This window comes from Triplophysa rosa, linkage group LG6 (genome assembly GCF_024868665.1).
Source record: "Triplophysa rosa linkage group LG6, Trosa_1v2, whole genome shotgun sequence".
In the NCBI taxonomy this organism is placed as follows: Eukaryota; Metazoa; Chordata; class Actinopteri; order Cypriniformes; family Nemacheilidae; genus Triplophysa; species Triplophysa rosa.
In genome coordinates, this window is record NC_079895.1 from 10558342 (window position 1) to 10580428 (window position 22087).

Genomic DNA, 22087 nt, shown 5'->3' on the forward strand with positions numbered 1-22087 from the left:
TGTGTGTCTGTCTTGCTCCGGTGGCTTTGATTCGTCTGTACCACTGAAGAGACTGTCATACATACACTCTACATAACACAAGCGTAGAAGATTGCACACCTGAACACTCTTTCTGTCTTCCAGACCAGTATCAACAGTATGATGAGTGTATACAGTGAAACGGGGGACTTCGGAGACGTACGGGTTTCCGGGGAGATCCTGCTTAACATCTCCTACAGCTATAAAACAGGGGCACTCAACGTGCTTGTCCGCGAGTGCCGCTGCCTAGCAACCGGGGATGAGAGGAAACAGCGCACGGATTCGTAAGACCACACACACATCTGTATGCTCCGCTGTACACTTTACTTCACCCTGGCAGAGCATCCTTCAACACTTGATGTATAATTATTAGGGCTGAGAGTAGATTACAATCATTTATTGGATATAATATGATGCTTTTCTGTATTGAAAGAAATAAAATAATCTAAACAAATGTGGTTTTCATTATACTATTTGTTGAAGAATTTAAAAGGGGTTTAAAGATGAGTTGTTTGGAATTGCAGTTTGTTTGGGCTGGACGACTGGGTTGAAAAGAGCAATAACGGCTTTTTGCATGAGTTTAGGACAAAACGTATTTTGTTATATAACTAATGGCAGACAGAGGAAGCGTTTAAAACAATGGAAATGACCATTATTTTCACAACACTGGTGCCAGTAGTCATACAGATATCACACACTTTACCTTTAAACATATTTGTTGTCAAAACTTAGGGGTGTCACAACATACTGGTAGTGACTATAACCATGATATTAATAACTGTGATTATTGATATTGTGTTAATACTACATATATGATAATATCGTAAATAATTCAGCACCAATTTCTGGTCAACACTCCAAGAACCAAAATGGTTACAAACTCTCTCTGCCGTCATTGTAAAAAAATCTAAAATTAAAGATTAACATCATAAACGAGAAATGATTTGGGCAATTTTGTTGTGAAAATCTACTCTCATGACAGTCCCAACACATATTTGCACATAAGCATATTTATTTGTTTATTTATCGATTTCTTTTTATTTCTTTACTACAGTAACCACTGCCTAATTGTATTAGGGCTGTCAAACGATTAATTTGACATTTAATAGCCTTCAGAATAAAAGTTTGTTTTTACGTAATATACAGTATGTCGGCATACTGTGCATATTAATTTTGTATTTATAAAACACATACACTCATATATTTAAGAAAAATATCTATTTTTATATATTTAATTAATTTGATAAATAATTTCAATTATTGGTAAATAAAAATAAATACATCTAAATATTTCCTAAATGTATATACATGTATTAGTATGTTTTTGTGTTTATAAATACAAAATTAATATGCACAGTACACAGACATATATTACGTAAATGCAAACTTTTATTCTGGATGCAATTAATCGCGATTAATCGTTTGACAGCCCTAAAATATAATTGAATAAAAAAATATATTTGAATAATAAAACACTGAAGTGTGTGTGTGTGTTTTGCAGGTATGTTAAAACGTATCTCTTGCCAGACAAGTCCCGTCAAAGTAAGAGGAAAACCAGCATCAAAAGCAACACCACTAACCCAGTGTTCAATGAGAACCTGAGGGTAAGAGCTTCTGTCTGCATTATCAGGATGGATCTGCAAATAAGATATTGATTTTAAGGCTTCTGTCTTCCGTCTGTCGGTGTAGTACGTGGTCAGTCACTCTCAGCTGGAGACGCGCACGCTGCAGGTGTCTGTGTGGCATCACGATCGCTTCGGACACAACAGCTTCCTGGGGGAGACAGAGGTGACCTTTGACTCCTGGGAGTTTGACAGTCATTTAGAGGAATGGTTCGCTCTGCAGCCCAGGGTGAGCTAAACACAGGCACAGAAACAAACGATAACGAATTATTGATGTTATGGTGTGTAAACAGTGATCTTGTGTTGTGTGTATCAGAATGAGTCTTATGTAGACTCAGTGATGCAGTATAAAGGCGAACTGACGGTGGTTTTGAAGTACATCCCTGCAGAGAGAAATATCTCACCGCCACTGGATCAAGTGCAAGGTACGATTTAGAAGTTTCTCATTTCAAAAGCTAATTTTCTTTTCATTTTTTGGAAAGAAATACTATGATCTGTGTGGATGATCTCACTGCTCTGTATCGAAAAAGCAATAAAACCGCAGTTATTATGTTAGGGACTTTTACATTGCATTTTTATTGCATAAAGTCACATGGCTGTGTTGTTTGTGCTCACCCAAGCTCTTGTTTCTGCTCACTGTCTGTGTTAATAGAGTCCACGATCAATCTCACTCTCTGTATTTCTCTCTGCCTCAGTGAAAAAGGGATTTCTGAAAGGAAAGAAAATGATCACACTCCCTAAAGGTGGAATGGTGGAGTTGCTGGTTAAGGAGGCCAAGAACTTGATGGCCGTAAAAGGAGGTTCTTCTGATCCGTTCGTCAAAGGGTAAGCAGATTGCTGCACTTGCTCGCTGATAAACGCATGGCAAACTTACGCTTCTGGTTTGCGTGTCAGATACCTGCTGCCCGATGACAAAAAAAGCACAAAGCACAAGACATCCGTGGTGAAGCGCACGGTGAATCCACGCTGGAATCACACCTTCACGTATTGCGGTCTGCAGCACAGTGATCTGGACAGCGTATGTCTGGAGCTCACCGTTTGGGACAGAGAACCGCTCGCCAGCAACGTCTTCCTGGGTGGGGTGCGGCTGGGGGCAGGAACAGGTGTGAATGGTTCTGTTTTTTTGTCCTTTGAATGAACTTCTTTTTAGCTCTTATATTAGGTTATTTGTTTACGTTCTGTCATGATTTGGAAAGACTCAAGTCTGACAGTCAAATCTGAGGATCAAATTTGGATAATTGTAAAAGTCCCAGTTGCACTTGACTGTTCTTTATAATTGATCAAATTTCTCATTTTTAACAAGACTAGTGTTGATTGATAATGTGGCAACACATTTTACATTTAGGGTATAATTATGTTTATTAAAGGAGCATTTTGTCGCTGTACTTCCGAAACCTCGGACATCCAAATTAGCTGTTTTTCAGGAAATAGAAAAAACGATGTACTTTTTCAATTATTTAAAGTGATAGTTCACCCAAAAATGAAAATTTTGTCATCATTTGCTCACCCTCATGTCATTTCATACCTGTATAAAATATATTTTTGTTCTGATGAACACACAGAAAGATATTTGGGAGAATTCTTTGACATCTTTGACTGCCATAGTAGGAAAAATTAAAGGGTAGTCAAAGGTGACCCAGAACTGTTTGTGTTCCTAAATTCTTCAAAATATTTCACTCTGTGTTCAACCGAACAGCAAAATATACATTTTCTTTCCTACTATGGTAGTGGATGATGTCACAGAACTGAAAATTGTTAACATTCTTACAAATATCTTTCTTTGTGTTTAACAGAAACACAGAAATGTATAAAGGTTTGAAACAACCCGAGGGTGAGTAAATGATGACAGAATTTTTATTTTTGGGTGAACTATCCCTTTAATGAAAGTGTGATAGAGTAGAGGGAAGAGTAATACTGTGTTATCAAAGTTGACAAGCACTTTTTAATACTTTTTATTTATACAAAACAATACAAATCACAAAATATGGAGATACAAGGTTTCAGAAGGACAGCAGCGATATTCTACAATCTAGTTTTAATAGTAAACTCCACCTGTATTGTTAGTCTAATGTCTGACACCAGAAACATTTATTATTTAGTTTAACATACCCATTTGTATTCCTCTTTCTGACCCTTAGAATTTAAACTGTTTTCCTTTAAAGGTCCAGTGTATGAAATTTAGCGGCATCTAGTGGTGAGGTTGCGAATTACAACCAACAGCTCACTCCAACCCCCCGCCCTTTCGAAGCACTATGGCGGCTGATACAGAACTAAGATGTTGTCACATTTTTGCTTCTTTGCCATAGGAGATAACGTATTTGGGTAATAAAAACATAACGCTTCATTACGTAAGGTCTTTATACACCCCTGAAGACATAGTTATGCATTTTATATTGCATTTCTGTCAATAGATCCTCCAAAAAATCACACACTGGCCTTTAAGAAATCTATAAATGTATGACCTCTGTTATGACTGGCTAAACACTTTGCATGTGAAATGAGTAAAAACACCCCTGCCGAGTTCCTGAGAAGCCATTGATACATACAGTAAATGTGCACAGTTCTATGTGTATGTGTAATAGTTCACATGGACTGATGACCCATTTTTGCAGCTTGTTTTACATAAATGGTCTGAATGGCTTTGCTTCATGCCAGACTATGTATTCATAGTAGACAGAATTACTTTTTTTTTTAAACAAGGCAAATCAATGGTACGGCCCCTTTAGGCAATAAAGCTGTATCTCTAACACACAAGCAGTTAACTGACCTATTTGTGACCTGCAGGTCTGAGTTACGGGAAGGAAGTGGACTGGAACGATGCTTACGGGGAGGAGCAGCGGCTATGGCAACGCATGATTGAGAACCCAGAAGTCCCGCAGGAGTGCACACTGATGCTGCGATCAAGCATGGCCAAAGGAAAGACTTAGAGAGTAAGGGACAAAAATAAAGAAGAGGGTGTTTTCCTGGCAATACACATCATGTCCGATCATCACTAGACAATTTAAAGTGTTTGTAATGGCATTAGCCACATTCTTATTCCATTAGTGTGCATGTGCATACTACATTTTCAAATGCATACGCAAGTATATGTGCATAGACCTCTAAGGCCAGTTTTATGGTATTAACATTTGGGTGTTTTAGCGCTATCCATCTGTGATTAGATTGCTGAAAAGGGATGTTAATACCGGTATGAATGCACACACATTAACATGAGGACTGTTTAAAAAGAGCACAGTAAAAGTCAGCAATCCAAGGTCACATTATTGTCCTGAAAGAACAAAGCACTAAGCACTTCTTCACACAAATCAAATTTGCACAAATAGCATCTGCACACAACCCAAGCACTTACAAAAAAAACCCTTAGAAGAAAAAACAAACTGGTTAAAATCAAGATTGTCGAGAATTGTTCGATTTCAAGAGTGTGGATGACATGTTAGCTTGAATGCACTGAATATTGCTGTGGATTAAAGGCACAGTTCACCCAAAAATACAAATTCTGTCATCATTTATTCACCTTTGAGTTGTTCCAAACCTGTATGACTTTCTTTGTTCTGATGAACACAGAGAAAGATATTTGGAAAAATTCTTGGCCACCATTGACTACCATATAGTAGGAACAATTACAATGTTAGTCAAAAGTGCCCCAGAACTGTTTGCTTTTCTAAATTCTTCCAAATATCTTCTTTTGTGTTCAACAGAACAAAGACATTTATAATGCAATTTTTCCGACTGTAGTCAATGGTGGCCAAGAACTGTTTGGTTGCAAACATTCTTCCTGTGTTCATCAGAACAAACAAAATTTATACAGATTTAGAACAACTTGAGGGTGGGTAAATGAAGACAGAATTTTCATTTTTGTGTGAACTGTGCCTTTGAAACCCTGGCCAAATGCATAAATGAAAATCAGGTTTGGGGGAAAAACATATTTTGATAGTTTACTTTGTAATACCGTATCAATATCTCACAACAGAATTTATTATTTTTAGTTCAGTTTTCACATGTATTTTTGATAAATGTAGAGCACATCTGTGAGAAGGCAAAACTGTACTGTAGCACACACTTAATAATTTATCTTCACCCAAAATCCAAGCTCAGAATGAGCTAAAAATATAATTGTGCATGTCCAGTGCAGATGAAAGTGAATAAAACTACTCATTAAACAAAAATGCAATATTATGGTATTGTGACCTAGATATTAGTATATTTTATAGCTGGTTACCATAATAGCATATAACTAATAACAGTCATTTCCTTGAGCCCATGTAAACAGACATGTACAAATGTAAACATCCTGATGTTTGTTACCTCAGATCTGTCCCGACTGTGTTGCAAGTTGATTTGCCTGAAAATGATTCTTGGCTGTACATTTTTTTGCTTTACTGAAAAAAAGAACTGAAGATAATATATCTTTTTGAGGACACTATTTCATCATATTTAAGTAGATTTGCATTTTTTCTAGAGAATGAAGATGGAAAAGTTGTATTGAAGATAGAGGGGTGCAAGAAATTGAAACTAAACCATGTAATAATCAAATCACAATACAGCATGCACTTATTAGACTAGGTAGATGCACAAAGGTACATTCGATCAGACACAACATTATTGTTCTTTTTTCAAAATATGAAAAAACAAAAACAGAGAGGCTAAAATTATCTAACAAACAACGTTGTAATTGAACCTATAATTTTATTTAAATGGTTGGAAGAAATGCTTTAGGATTATGCACTATAGAATCACAACACCAATAGTCCCAATATTGAGTTTTGTGGTGACCCATCTAGTCACTGTGAATTCTCCATGAATAATGTGTACTTTTATTGTTTCAACCCATTATTCTTGTTAGCATTCAAAATAGGAATAGACCTTATATGAAAACCTATAATAAAGTAATAGCTGGTGTTATACCAGATTTTGTGGCATGTGTAAGGCTTTATCAATGTCAAAGTGTGACCGCCATTGTTACATGTACAGTATAAACCATGTCCAAAATTGTTCAAAGCTGTTAGATTTACAGCATGTTTACTGTGCGTGTGCAGTTTCCACATCAGGAAGACTTTAGAAGTCTCAAACATGTACCGGTCTGTACTGTACTGTTCTTTATCATCTTCAGAAAGATTAAGAATAAACTATTATTAAGCAGCAGTTGTTCTTATTTTATTATTCCAAATAGAATACAAAAAAAATCTGTTTTAGTGTGTGTGTGTGTGTGTGTGTGGCTGCCATAGTCCTGCTGACAATGTGATGACCTAGGACATATTTTGCAATGGGTAATTAAAAACCTCTTTCACTTCACAATATTTAAACATATGTGACCCTGGATCACAAAACCAGTCTTAAGTAGCACGGGAACATTTTTAGTAAAAGACAAAAATACATTGTATGGGTCAAAATTATCGATTTTTCTTTTATGCCAAAATTCATTAGGATATTAAGTAAAGATCATGTTCCATGAAGATATTTTGTAAATTTCCTACCTTAAATATATAAAAACGTTATTTTTGTGAGTGGATGGTCTGCCACAGTGCCCCTGATTAACAACTTCAAAGGCAATTTTCTCAATATTTTGATTTTTTGCGCTCTCAGATTCCAGAGTTTTAAACGGTTGTATCTCAGCCAGATATTGTCATATTCTAACAACCCGTATATCTATAGAAAGTTGATTTATTCAGCTTTCAGATGATGTAAAAATCTTCGAAAAATTTCGAAAAATTGACCCATAAGACTGGTTTTGTTGTCCAGGGTCACATATTTATTTTACAAACCAAAGAACCAAGATAAACATGGCATTTTAAGAAATTCGACTCCCATACTCTCAACCGTCAGTCAATAAAAAGGCCTTTATTACTTTAACATAGCTTTGGTAGCATTTCATGAGAAAGGTAGACTGTCCATTTTGACAAATAGAGACACATAAAACACATAAAATAAAGTAAGAGTTTCGTAAAAAAGACAAACAACAGAGACTCACTCATGCATTCGATTTTCCGAGACGTGTATTTGTGTGTTTTCAATGGATGTGTAGCAGCTCTATCCAGACTCTTGTAGTCTGGTTAGATTTATACCCAGTAGAAAAGAATGAGGAACCATGTGTGTTTCTAGCAGCTCTGTCCAGCCTCTTTCTGTAGCAAGGCCTCCTCTGTGCGCATTGGAAAGGTGTCAATGGTGGTAAAGATCTCAGCTGCTGTGATTGGGAAGGTGTAGCGCTGCTTATCCACACCCTGTTTATCCAGCAGTACCATGGAAAAAGAGTTCTGAGAGAGCTGCAGTAGCAACCTGACCAAATACAAACAAAGCACACTTCATGAGTTCAGATTCAGTTACACACCTACAGAAGGATTGTTGTTATGTTCAGTTAGTTGGGAGCAATTTACTAAACAATTTCCAACATCAAGTTGCATTCAAATTTGCATTCCCTTATAAGAAACTAGTGGTTGCATGCTAGAGAAAATAGTAAGTTTAGTTTAGGTTTAAAATGTATGTTCTACATTAATCAAATGCTGCATCAGATGTGCCTTGAAAAGTGTATGTTGACTGAGAAAACAATAGAACCCTGCAGAAAAAAACAACAGAAACCATTAAAGAAGTTCTAATGGTTTGAACCCTGCTGAAAAACCCAACAGAAACCATTACAGAATTTCGGTAACACTTTACATTAAGGTTCCCTTCATAAAGCATTTATAAATGTGTTCATTAATGATTAATAAGTAATTTACAAATGCATTATAAAGCAGATATAACTGCATAAATAAAAAGGGGGGTTCTAACGAAATACCTGCCAAATAGTGAGCCATTTTAACTCGCATGTTATAAATGCTTAATAAATGTATTTATTAAGCATTTATTTGACTCGAAAGCAGATTCATTATTATCTTGGTGTTGTTTGCAAAATAGGCTGTTATGTTGGTTTTTCTTATTATTGTATATTTCATATCTTATGTCACTTTTCAAACCATGTTGCTTACCTCATCCGATTCCGAATGTCTTACAGTGCCCTCCAGAATGCCTTCAGATCATGATGCTTATCCAAAGCAGTTTTTTCTTGTTTACCAAGATAAATTCATCAAACTTTTGATCACTTTTTAACACTAAATGCACAAAGGTTGTTGTAAACTTGTTTGTTAACGACGTTTTATTAATGATTCAATTACTTCCAATAGTTAATCAAAACCAGAAAACATTTATTATTTATTGTAGAAACAGCTTGCTCACAAGGCTACATCTCTGATGTGAATCATACATTTAGAAGTATTGACAGTCCATGAAAGTGCACTTTAAAGAAAAGAGGATGCCTGTGAAGTATTCATTCACAACTTCAAAACTTGAAGAAAAATGTTAAGATTTATAAATGTTAGCAAACCATGAAAGTGTGCCTTAATATAGTGGATTCATGTGAACCATTTATGAAATATACAATAATAATAAAAAAAAAACATTACACCCTACAGTCTCCAGTCTGATAGATATTTTGCAAATAAATAATGAATAAATAATTTATTAGTCATTTATAACATGCGAGTTAAAAATGGCTCACTATTTGGCAGGTATTTTGTTAGAATTCCTTTTTATTTAAACAGTTATACCTGCTTTATAATGCATTTGTAAATGACTGCTTTATAAAGGGAACCTTAATGTAAGTGTTACCAGAATTTCTAATGGTTTCCATTAAAACATCATTATGAACCATTAGCTTTTCCATTAAAACATCATTATGAACCATTAGCTTTTCCATTAAAACCATTACAAAATTCCTTTTTGTAGTGTGTTTTGGGCATTATTCCATTAGAATTTAACATAGATAGACAACAATAGAATTTAACACAAATAGAATCCATCACATATCAGTAAAACCATTACAGTTTCCATTAAAGCCAGTAAAAATCCAATTAAAGGTGCAGTGAACTTGCCGTTTTTACTGTTTTATACTATTGTCTGATGTCTACTTATGACGTTCGCGTGGTTTTTACATTCAAAAACATCAAAATCAATAAGTAATAGGCTATTTTCTACCCTGGTTTTGAGGCCGGCTGGAGAAACGCTCGGTTTTTTAAGGGCGGGCCGCATAGAAGACTTGGAAGTAAACACCCACTGCTATGATTGGATAGCAGCTTGCGTAGTTGACTAGTTGGAGCCTTCTGTGAATTTGGTTAGAGACGTAACGTTACGTAACTTGATTTTACTTAAATTTACAGACTTATTTCCCGGATGTGATGGCAAGGCTTTGCGTATAGTTTGTATAGCCTATAGTTGTATGGTGTTTAGTGATATATGACCCTACATGTCAGCATTTAAGACCCGCGAACCAGACAGAAGATCACCGCGATCGCGGGTCTCAAATGTTATAGTTTTCATGATAAATAAACAAACGGTAGACTCCCGGCCAAAACGACAGTATTGGCAGATATGGATATGGAAACACTTCAAAACAGCCTCCATTATTCGCAAACGGTGGATAAAACCTTGAAAAATGATATATGAGCCCGCCAAATCACAGAGATGCCGATTACAGTTATTACAAATGACTAGAGGTCCCCAGGTAATACTATCAGGGCATATCAAGCGATCTCTAACAAAGCAATAGTGACAAATATGTTTTACTCGCATAAGATTGCTGCGCCATTCCTATCAGATCCAATATTGACGGCACAGCACTGCTTTTTAATTTTAGTCTCTCCGCAAATCCAGTGTCAACCTGTGACTTGTTCATGAATCCGCGTTGAAATGAAGCAAACAAACACTCAATGTTTTCCCCACGTGAGCTGGAACGTCTTTAAAAATGAACTTCAACCACGCATTCCTACTGTCGGAATCCGAAGGAAGGTTATGCAGCGACTGTGTTCTTCCACAACCAGGCACTGCACAATATTTAAAATTGTGGTCCTAGTTCACTGCACCTTTAAAACCATTATAACTTCTTTAATGGTTTCTGTTGTTTTTTTTCAGCAGGGTGGCTTAATTTAAAGGGATTTGTATTGGTTTTAATGGAAACTGTAATGGTTTTACTGGCATGTGATTTATTCCATTGGTGGGATGTTAAATCCTATTGTCATTTCAACTCCACCTGTCATTTCAGCCTGACGATCCGACTGTTTCTACACGAATTTCAGCATGCCTGGATGAAGGACCATCACCTGCAGCTGAACCTTGCTAAAACAGAACTGCTTGTAATCCCGTCCGACCCAAAGATTCATAACAACCTCTCCATTCAACTGGGCTCATCAACCATCACATCTTCAGGAACGGCCAGAAACCTGGGAGTGGTAATCGACGATCAGCTAAACTTCACAGATCAGGTTGCCAGCACCATTTGGTGCTGTAGATTCATCTTCTAAATATCAGGAGAATTAGACCTTTCCTATCCGAGCATGCTACGCAGGTCCTAGTCCAAGCTCTTGTTCTGTCCAGACTGGACTATTGCAATGCACTAGCTGGACTTCCTGGATTTAATGGGTATAATCAGAATGATATTGGTTTTAATGGAAACTATAATGGTGTCAACTGGTGTTTGATGGATTCTATTGGTGGGGTGTTCTCTGGCAGATGGGAACCATTATCACCCTAATGGAATAATGCCCAAAACACTACAAAAAGGAATTTTGTAATGGTTTTAATCAAAAGAGCTAATGGTTCATAATGGTATTTTAATGAAAACCATTAGAATTTCTGTGATGATTTTGTTTTCTGTCGGCTGTGAATGAATATCAATTAACTCATAATGCAACACCATCTTTGCAGTGTAAAACTGGCTATAGGCAGCTAAACAGGACAACTACAACACACAATTCTGTATGAAAACAATGTTATGGAGGATTTTTAATTATGTTAAATATTATAATAAATATTTAAATTTTTATTGTTTTTATAGACCAAAAATTAACAGCGCACTTATGGCTAAAATTATCTTAAAAGAAAGATTGTATAATTGAATTGAATGCTTAAGTAATTTGTAAAAAGATAAATACTATTTTAAACAATATCAATACAGTGCTGTTTGTCAAGTACTGATATCAAGCGTCTTAAAAGCAGTACCTGAGTTGTAGAGCCAGTCCTGGAGGAATGAGTCTGTGTCTGATACGGCCAAGCTGAGCTGGATACACCCCCACCAGCTCAATCACTGTCACATGTCTCAGGTCCAGACCGCACTGTGCATGCTGAACCACACACACAACACAGATCATTCCATGTCCACTTATTTATGGTACAGGCTGTTTTCGGCTGAATTCTAGAAGCATGATTCTTTATCTATTTCTGTTCCTTGAAGATGAAATTAAAATGGAAATTTTGTGTGGGTCAGTCTGTGCCTGTTAGGTTTTGAAGCATCTATATGCTAATGTACACCTAAAAGTTCACCTAATAAAAGTTTAGCAGACAAAAGCGCATTTCAAATAATAGTTTTTCTGTTGAAGGAAATTGATCAAAGACGTTGTTGAGAAATATTGTCCTCAGGACCAAATAACATCCAAAATGGTTTTTAGACCTTTTTTAACACCTAACAATAGCAAGCAGCTTTACATCCAAAGTGTGATTTTAGTGTAAAGAAACATTTAAAGGGATACTCCGCCCAGAAATGAAAATTATGTCATGAATCACCCTCCGCCCTCAAGTTGTTCCAAATCTGCATAAATTTCATTGTGCTGCTGAACACAAGGAAAGATATTTGGAAAAATGTTAGCAACTGAAATTTCTGGGACATCATTGACTACCATAGTAGGAAAAATTAAAATGGTAGTCAAAGGTGCCCCAGAGCTGTTTGCTTTTCTACATTCTTTAAAATATCTTCTTTCGTGTTCACAAAAACAAAGAAATTTACAAAGCAAATTTTCCTACTATGCTAGTCAATGGTGGCCAAGAACGGTTTAGTTACAAGCATGCTTCCAAATATCTTTCTGTGTTCATCAGAACAAAGAAATGTATACAGATTTGGAACAACTTGAGGGTGAGTAGACGATGACAGAATTTTCACTTTTGGGTGGAGTATCCCTTTAACTTATACCTGTAAATTGGTCATTTGGAATCTGTAGTAATGATTGGCAGCCGAGGGTGCGGAGATGATCAAAAGTCGTCGTTTCTCATAGAACTGGTCCAGTAGCGCAGCAGCCGACCGCACACCGACGTTAACATTCATGGCTGTTGATAATATCAAAGTTCAGAGAGTGAGACAGCAGCAGTCAGATCAAACTCAAGTTTAAACTGATGAACTCTGTATGGATTGTGGGGTAAGGGTTCCCCCTTGATAAGCTTATGTTTCTATACCATAATATGCTATTAAATCTTACTCAAGGACATATAAGAAATAAGGTATTTTTCTCTTGCTTAGCCGGTGTATTTGTTTATCAGATGTTAATGTGTGTTTCATACCAACACATGAAGTCTCCAAGCCGGACCACTCCATGTTAAACTGGCAGACCCTGGCAGCGCTTCCCTTCAGCTCGTACCCACCCAGACAGCGGAATTCACATGTGGCCCCGTAATTGTCACCCGCGCTGTCACATTTCACCCAGCCGTTGTCAGGGACAGAAAGAGGAGTACAGCGACGCACTGCAACACACGTAACAAACACTCGTGACATTCCACACGGTGAGGTGCATTTTCAGTATTGTATGAGGAAAGTTTGTTGTTCTTGCCCATTAGAAGCAGTAATGTACTTTATGACGCGTTCATGACTCACCTTTCACTCGAACGTTGAACCTGCAGGAAGCTTTGTTCCCAGCCCGATCAAGAACAGTGTATGATAATTTATGATTCCCTTCCGGAAAGTGAGTGCCTGATGGCTTTCCTTTCAATATAACACTACAACACATAAAAAAACCTATAGACATCTACCACATGCATAAATATAAATGCAGCATAAAAAACTGATGTCTGTGTGATACGCTCACTCTGTTAAGATGCCGTCTGCAGTGTCTTTACCCTCCGGTGTATCCCATGTGAATTTAGCTGTCAGTTTCCCAGGTTCAGCTGTCTTCTCCTTTACATTAGGACACTTAATAACAGGAGGATCCACATCTGAGAAAGAAAACACCGGCAGCAGCAAGTAAATTGATTTGTGGATGTGAAATGAAGTTTGCGAGTGATGAATGGCTGTTTCACCCACCCAGACACGCGCTGTTGCCACCGCTCCACGTTCTGCTGCTCTGGCAGGTGGCACTGCGGACTCCATGCATCGTGTAGCCCGGCGAGCAGAAGAATTGACAGCGTGAATTAAAGTAGGACCCGTCTGAACACTTGAAACCTCCATTAGACGGCATGGCCAGTTTAGGACAGCGGACCTCTGAGAACATGATTCATTCAAGCATTGGTTCAAAATGGATTTTCAGCGGACAATCACTGCCATCAATGCAACCGATATGTTTTTTGATTGATATGCATTGGGTTGTGGGTTTTACTGTTTTTCACAGATTCTGTGAAGAAGGTTTGAGCTATTGAAAACCAATGTGAACAAATGAGTAAAAAAATGTGTTCTTTTGAACAGCTAGAAATGAATTCACATCACTCTGACACAGATTTTCGCATACACCGTTGTGTTTAAAAGTGATTTCCAACTTAACTTTTTTTTAATGATTTTAAAGATGCAAAAAAACGTTGTATTAACGTTGCATAGTTGTACAGTGAGTGTAAACTGAGCTAAGGTAAGGAGAGCTAAATAGAATTTAAGAAAAATGTACAAATATTACTACACAAGAGGATCAACAAATGATTTGTTCCTGTGAGCTATTTTGTGTGCTTTGCATTTTTTTTGTATATTTAAATAAAATCCACATTCCCTGATATGCTGTAGTTAAAAAAAGTTGTATATAAATAAATATGCTAAACGTTTAGTATTTCGTCCATTTTGTACCATAGTCCACATAATTTGATGGTTTAATTTAACCTGAAGAGGAATTTTTTGGAGGCTCTATTAACAGAAATGCAATATAATATACATAAATATGTCTTCAGAGGTGTATAAAGACCTTACATAATGAAGCGTTGGGTTTTTATTACCTTAGAATGAGCCATTTCTATCTACACACACCCTTGTGGTCCCCCTGCATGGAATTCGCCATGTTGTTTCTACGGTAGCCCTAAACGGACAAACTGCTCTTCAGAGCATGTTTCGCAAATACGTTATCTCCTTCGGCAAAGAAGCGAAAACGTGACAACATCTTAGTCCTGTGTCAGCCATCTTAGTACTTCGAAAGGGGAGGAGTGAGCTGTTGGTTGCAATTTGTAACCTCACCGCTAGATGCCGCTACATTTCCGTGGACCTTTACAAGCAAATATTGTAAAAATATGCCCACACAGACATCATTTTTGGCCACTGCTGTACATCCATAGGAATGTCTAAAGGAATCTGTTTGTCCAACCAGTGGAAGAGAGATAGGGGAAACCTTTAAATTCCATTCGTGTCTCTAGAGGCACAGAAATGAAACACTTTCCCTTTAACTCCTCTTTCAGTCTTAACTTGTAAATTATACAATAAAATCAAATAGTGACTGTGCAGTATACACTAAAAAAAAAGATTTTTTGATGCGGTTCAACTTACATGAACAAATCACTTTCATTTAACACGATTGTATAGGTTATAGCTCAAACAAAAGAAGCTCTTTGGTTGAACATGATTCTGTCATGGACAGTGGTTCCACATGTTTGAGTCATGTTTTCTTAACATGAAATTAACATGTAGAGAGAACATGAATGAATCAAGTAAACTCAACATGAAATGAACATGTTAAGTGAACATGATTGAATCAAGTAAACACAACAAGATACTCTTCTGCACAACTCTTAAAACAGACGTCACAAAAACTCTTTAAAATGCCAACACAACAGAATACTCAACTCTAATACCCTGATAGCAAGCAACCATTAAATCGATGTTAAAAATGATTGATTTGTCAATGTTAATGGCATTGAATCAAAATAACTTTTGCACCCACAATTCATGTTGAAGAAAATGAAATTTCATCAAACCATTGTTGTGATCGGTGTTTGCTTTAGTTGGGACCTTGATTCTTGACATTGTTAAGTAAGCTCCTCCATTTCTCCTGTTCTCTTTCAATGCTTGTGAATGTGTTTAATGAAAGCACATGTAAAGCATAAAGAAAGTAAACCATCACAACAGGACAGTTATAGTTGTTTGCCTTTTTTTTTTGGTGTGTTATATAAAAAAGAAGCAGCATTAAATTTATAGTAATATTGATGATTGATTGATATGTTCTGGTCACAAATGCGATAAAAAAAGTTTTAGCGGCACGTTTAAACATCAACACTCATCATACAAACCTCAACAATGGTGACAATCATCAAACAAATTCAGATAAACAGATCAAGTGCAATGCATGCTGGGAGTCATGAATGACTTTTGAACTATGATGTTACCCAGCATGCATTGCAGCATGAAGCTTTCTTTTGTTGATTGTCACCATTGTTGAGTTTCATACACCGATTCTTCATGTCTAATTGATTCAGCTATATATTTCTCCTCTGGAACATCACATAATGTTAACAATAACACAACAATCTCATGAACATCAACCCCAGTAACTTCACAATGACTACACTGGATCCTGCTGGACCCTCGTTGTCTTTGCCGCAACAAATATATAACAAGACAATTTCAATAGGCAAAGAAAATCAAACATTAAAAGACGAATCAAGAGCCCAACTAAAGCAAACACTGATCACAATAATGGTGATTTGTTCTTCTACAATGTTAATTTCATGTTGAGGTTACTTGATTCATTTATGTTCTTGCTACATGTTCATTTCATGTTGAGAAAACATGACTCAAACATGTGGAACCACTGTCCATGACTGAATCATGTTAAACCAAAGAATTATTTTTTTGAGTGTTCTTTATTTAGAGATTTTCATCCCAAGGAAACACGATCTTATAATCAGATTGCAGGAATGGTAAAGTCAGACCTCTGCAGGCGTAGTTTCCCGACCACTGCTTGCTGGCCATGCAGAGGATCTCGCTGCTTCCGTGCATCTCATAGCCTGTCTTACACCGGATCTTGCACCGAGCTCCCAGGACGTTCTTGTAACGCTCCCCACGCGGTGTCTGGCAGCTGATGTGGCCGTGTTTGACTTTCACCGGAGCACACCACGGCACACCTAGAAAAGAGACACATCATCATTTGCAAGCAAGTTCAAACTAGATCAGAAGTAATACATCAACTCAAACCACAACAAGTTTTCAATTGATATATATATATACACATGACCTTATATACCGTACTTACCTTGACAACTGTCATCATCCAACCACACATGAAGGAATTGTAAACAAAGATACAAAGGTAGAGAATAAGAGGAAGCAGTAATACCGAGATCTGAGCTGGCAGTCAGAGGCGTAGATGTGTATATACATTCTGACAGCAGCACTCACGTCTTAAGATGTGATACGAGTGGTTATGGAGTGAACATTGGCTTAATGTTGTGGGTAAACGGATTGTGTGCAGTAGAATGGGAATGAATAATGTGTGCTTGTGTGTGTTCACCTGTGTATCGCACATCTTCATCATCGGTGTATGGCCAGTGTCCAGAGCCTGTAAAATAGTTGAGGACAGCACAAGCAAGAGACGGTTGGAATCACCACAGAATCTAAGCATTCTGAGTGACTCTGTTAGAAAACAACTTTTAAATGTACATTTATATTATAAATATATAATATATATGACTCAGTTTGAACAATAATATAAATATAAAACATAATTTAGCTCCAGAATGGAATGCATTGTTGTTATATTTATGTCTGATATGTTCAGCTTGAGAGTGGATGAACATGGGCTTGTTGCATTTCTGACTGCAACATGGCACAAATGCAACAATGCCTCCTGCAGGCAGCACAGTGAATTACAGTGTGTCATGCAGAGATGCAGTGAAAATGGCATGCCACATAAATAACATCTATCATTATATAAGGAAACTGGCACTGTGAAATAGATGGAGTAGATGCTGGCACGGCTTCATTCGGAGGCCAAATTTGTAGTTTTGTGTTGCTTATTTACGCTGAATGTCTATGTATAATTTCTTCTCCCGACACCATGCTGTGGAAAAACATAAACAGCCTCCAACAGAAACACATTTCTGCGCTCTATTCCATCCAATTCAGTGCCTTGCACTTACCATAATCTCAAAACACAATATCAGTACTCAACTGAAACTGAATATGGGGCTTTTTATGACCATTTCAAATAATCATAGAAACTCTATTACCAAGAAACACTCTTAGACACAGATCAAACACGATCTAAAAACAAGATTGGCATTCCTTGCATATAAAATACTTCTTCCAATTCTCTTTGGGTCTCTTTTTCTCTCGTGTATGTGTAAGTGGATGGCAGATCACACGGCAAGTTAGATCAAAGCTCTTTCCGATGCACTAACAAGAACTCAAGAGACTGCAGATTTACAGGAACAGTTCAAGCAAAAATGATAATTGTGTCATCATTTAATCACTCTCATATCACTCCAAAGCTATCTATGTTTTTGTATTTGGAAACAAAAAATTCAGATGAACATACCGGAGCATCCTTAAAGGAATAGTTCACCTTCAAATTGAAAATTCTGTCATTATTTACACGCCCTGTTTTCATTTCAAACCTTTATGACTTTCTTTCTTCTGCAGAACACAAAAGAATATATTTAAAAACATGTTGGTAACAGAAAAACGTTGGTCCCCATTGACTTGCATAGGTTTTGTGTCCATACAATAGAAGTCAATAGGGACCAACAGATTTTGGTTACCAACCTTTTTTCAAAATATCTTCTTTTGTGTTTTGCAGAAGAAAGAAAATCACACAAGTTTAAAATGACAACAGGGTGAGTGAACGGTGACAGAATTGCCATTTTGAAGGTGAACTATTCCTGTAAGCCTCATGAAACTGATATAATGAACATGTTCTGTACAGACTAATCTGAATCCCTATGAAGAATGCACTACGAGTGAGAAACCGAACACAATTTATGTCTTAACTTACATTTACATTTATACACTTGGCAGACGCTTTTATCCAAAGCGACTTTGCATTATACTATACATTTGTTTCTGAGTATGTGCAATCTCTTGGATCGAACACATGACCTTGGCGTTGCTAGCGCCATGCTCTAACCACTGAGCTACAGGAAAGCCGGACACTGATAAAGATACTTGTTAAAAAAGTAATGAAAAATAATAATCCATGGATTTTATATAATATATCCTTTGATGCTCAAAAGCTCCAGTCCCCATCCTCTAATTGCATGAAAAACAACAAATTCTGTATATTCTTCTGAATCTTTATGTTTCGCAGGAGAGAAAATCACATTGGTCTGGAACCAAGTAAGAGACAATAACTAAAAACAACATTTGGGGAACTATTCCTTTAAGACAAAGAGCGCGCGCGCAATACTGACACAATTTTCCAGCTTTTATCATGGAAAATACTCCATAGAGACCATGTACGTGTGCGTCTGTGTGTAGGTGTGTGTGTGATTGCTCCAGTTGGCAGATGAGTTTTCCTGTTCCATTCTGTTAAGCTCAGCAGAACGTTGTGTAATACTCACTGACTTGGCACAGATTCGCACATACATACACTTTAAAGGAGGGATTTTCCACTTACAGAAAACTTTCTACCAAGACATTTGTACATACTCGATCTAAATCCTGGGGGATAAAGAAACGTTTTGCAACTTTGAAATAAAACCCCCCTCTCCGGGCTGGAAGAGTGCAGTTATTAGTCATCAGTTCTGAACACAAAAGATCCCTCAGGCTCCCCATGTTCATCATCTGAAACAGTTCTAGCATCCCAGATGCAAGGCTTGATAAAGCCAACGCGCTGTAATTGTACCCACTCGGGGCGGCGTTTTTATAAATGCTAGTAGAGCCTTATATGTTCACCAAATGCAAGAAATCCCATGGATTTACACAGACTGTTTAAAGAACAAGATCTCCTCAAACAGCCTTGCGACTTTATAGCTTTCAATCTCAAATCTCTATTTGAAGCACAAAACAATTGTCGGATTGTTTAATTAATATTGTTAAATGATCCACAGATGTCTAAGCGCTTGGATATTTCACAAATGCCCGCAAGCAAACGCACACACTGGTTCAAGTCAGGACAGTGCTAGGTGGACAGGCTGTGTTTATTCTGTCTCACATGTGTACATCATAGGAAAAGCCTGTGTTTGTGTTCACAAAGTTATAAACCACACAAACACTAATAGCCACCCAGCCTTTGTGAATAAACAACGCAAATGATTGAGGTAAAGCAATATGCACCATTTCTTTAACTGGCGGTTAGTTTATGTGTGAACATAAACAAAATATCGGACTGCGAGGGTCTGTTGTACTTGTAAATACACCACAGGCTGAAGCCCCCACACCACAACCAAATGGTTTGAGCCACAACCTCACACAGACAACATATTTCCAGCACCGCCATTGGTATACAAAATATGTGCGGTTTGATTTTACAATGACAGCGTTCTATGTCAAAATATACCACAACACAATCGGCATCTTTAGTGTGGTCCTGGTTATCTGCTTGAATTGTGTTTCCAGAAGCACAGGAAATACAGTGTAAAAAGTGTAAACGTGTTCAAGCAAGTCCAAGCAAGACCCTCTGGTTTATGAATACAGAAAAAAACATCTATGGCCCAGAAACAGTGAAGCTTGAAGGTGCTGTGCTGCATATGGTGAATGTGAGTAAAAGTGAAAAGCAAACTGTATAAACAAATTGCGTCACAATATTTTATTCAAAAATAAATAAATACAGAATACACTAAATATGTATATGTAGGCCTATATGTATTACTATTACGTACATTACTAGATGTTTCGAAGAATTTTCACACTGCTATTACACACAAGAGTCTGATAGACTACTTTTATTGCACTGTTTATCTTTTTCGGGGGAGTTTGACTGATCCGTTTTATTATATGACAAAAAGCTTCATTTTTCTCAAAGGTGCATCTCGAAGTGTTGCTCATCCTGGTTTGAAACGACATAAGAGTGACTGAAAGACTACAGATTTTATCCATGAAAGCAAAATGTGCCTTTGTGCATACAAACATAAACTTTGTTTTACTCAGTTCAAGTGCAGCCCAAAAGAGCACACATCTCAGCACTGCTGACCCACTTCCAGGGACCTTATTGATCTGCCTTTAATCACAGATACTATTTTAATTTTGAGTTTATTTGCCATGTCCACAATATGTCAGTGGCAATCTGTACATTGAATGCTTGACATTCAACAGCAGTATAATACAAAAAGTAAAACAGTCAAACGCAAGACAGTTCTTTAAAACAATATGCATGCACACTATACAAAGGACATGCAGCTTGCTTTAGTAAGCAGAGGTGCGCAGTGTCCCACTGGTAGCCCAACAAATGATGCATATGAAAGAGTCCAGTGTCTTATTTTCCCCTTTGGTTTAGGTTACTGAAACCCTTCTCTCCCCCTAACCCCAGCCCCAAAAGCGTCCACGTAAACACTCTGAGCTCTGTTTAAATAACATGTGCCTTATACACTACAACTAGTAGAAACAACGCGACAAACTTTAAATGCCCTATTTGGCACTTGATGTATATGCTATTATGAGTTTGCAAGACTTCGCATTAGTTTAATAAATATTGCTCAAAACTATAAAGCGCGCGACTCAAGGTGATGAATCTGGATGAATGTCTTACCATCGTACGCGAAACTCCCGGACAGCTGAAGTAACCCTATCATATGCACACACGTCCAGGTATCCATCTTTAGGAAGTACAGGAGCTGCTGGGAGACCTCCGGTGCATTCCTACCCTAAAGCCAGAGAGAGCACAGACCCGCCTCCTCTCTCCAGAAACACGAGAGCGCGCGCGCGACTGCGCGTGGACTGTCGGATCCAGTCCAGCAGTGTAAACATTACATTGGTCCCAAGCGTTTTAGACATTAAAAATGTATGTAGGCCTACGTCATTACAAAACATCAGTGACTTAAATAAAAGAAAGATAGAACAAAAAAATAACGCATTTTAAATAAAACATGCACTCAACAAAAAACATGCAAAATGTCAGTTTTAAGTGTGACAATCTACTTGCGAACTTTGCTTTGAATAAAAAAGCCAAGAACAGGTTTCAAACTACGACAGAAATTCCAGTTGGATCGATCTAGCCTTTTAATTAGAAATGGTGATGTATTCGTTTTAGTTACTTTGGGAGAAAACAGTGAACGAGCTTTGTATGTCATTAGATCTTAACATGCTTATCAAAACCTTGTGAACAATACACACACACATACTTTGTTACACCCTTTAGCAAAATTGTACCAAAACAGTGAGCCACATTACAGCCCAACTGTGAGACAGTCTATTTTCTCAACAAAAAAAGTAATCTGTCATTGAAATGTATTGCATTTGGCAGTGGTGTAAAGTATTGGAGTAAATGTACTTAGTTACTTTACTTAAGTATCTTTTTGGCTACTTTGTAGTTGTACTGAGT

General features: G+C 37.2%; 2 protein-coding genes across 2 annotated transcripts in view; one reads left to right on the forward strand and one right to left on the reverse strand.

The window, feature by feature from the left end:
- Positions 1 to 7588, forward strand: part of sytl5 (synaptotagmin-like 5) — a 19948-nt gene extending 12360 nt beyond the window's left edge. The window contains 7 exon segments of the mRNA XM_057335865.1: positions 124 to 302; positions 1520 to 1622; positions 1708 to 1869; positions 1957 to 2065; positions 2336 to 2465; positions 2535 to 2743; positions 4425 to 7588. Of these exon segments, the coding sequence (XP_057191848.1) occupies positions 124 to 302; positions 1520 to 1622; positions 1708 to 1869; positions 1957 to 2065; positions 2336 to 2465; positions 2535 to 2743; positions 4425 to 4567 (1035 nt within the window). The 3' untranslated portion in view covers positions 4568 to 7588.
- Positions 7459 to 21444, reverse strand: srpx (sushi-repeat containing protein X-linked). The gene is made up of 10 exons (XM_057335866.1): positions 21296 to 21444; positions 17123 to 17170; positions 16545 to 16736; positions 13732 to 13908; positions 13517 to 13643; positions 13306 to 13427; positions 12996 to 13175; positions 12631 to 12764; positions 11667 to 11788; positions 7459 to 7913 (listed from the first exon to the last, which is right to left on the reverse strand). The coding sequence occupies exons 1-10, from the start codon at positions 21360 to 21362 to the stop codon at positions 7736 to 7738; spliced, it is 1347 nt and encodes a 448-aa protein (XP_057191849.1). The 5' UTR covers positions 21363 to 21444; the 3' UTR covers positions 7459 to 7735.
- Between the last annotated feature and the right edge of the window lie 643 nt (positions 21445 to 22087).

Coding starts and splice junctions, on each gene's coding strand:
- srpx (XM_057335866.1), bottom strand. CDS start 21,362: ATGGATACCTGGACGTGTGTGCATATGATAGGGTTACTTCAGCTGTCC. Junction 13,176..13,305: donor GTTCAACGTTCGAGTGAAAG/GTGAGTCATGAA, acceptor CGTGTGTTGCAG/TGCGTCGCTGTACTCCTCTT. Junction 7,914..11,666: donor GGACTGGCTCTACAACTCAG/GTACTGCTTTTA, acceptor GTATTTGGTCAG/GTTGCTACTGCAGCTCTCTC.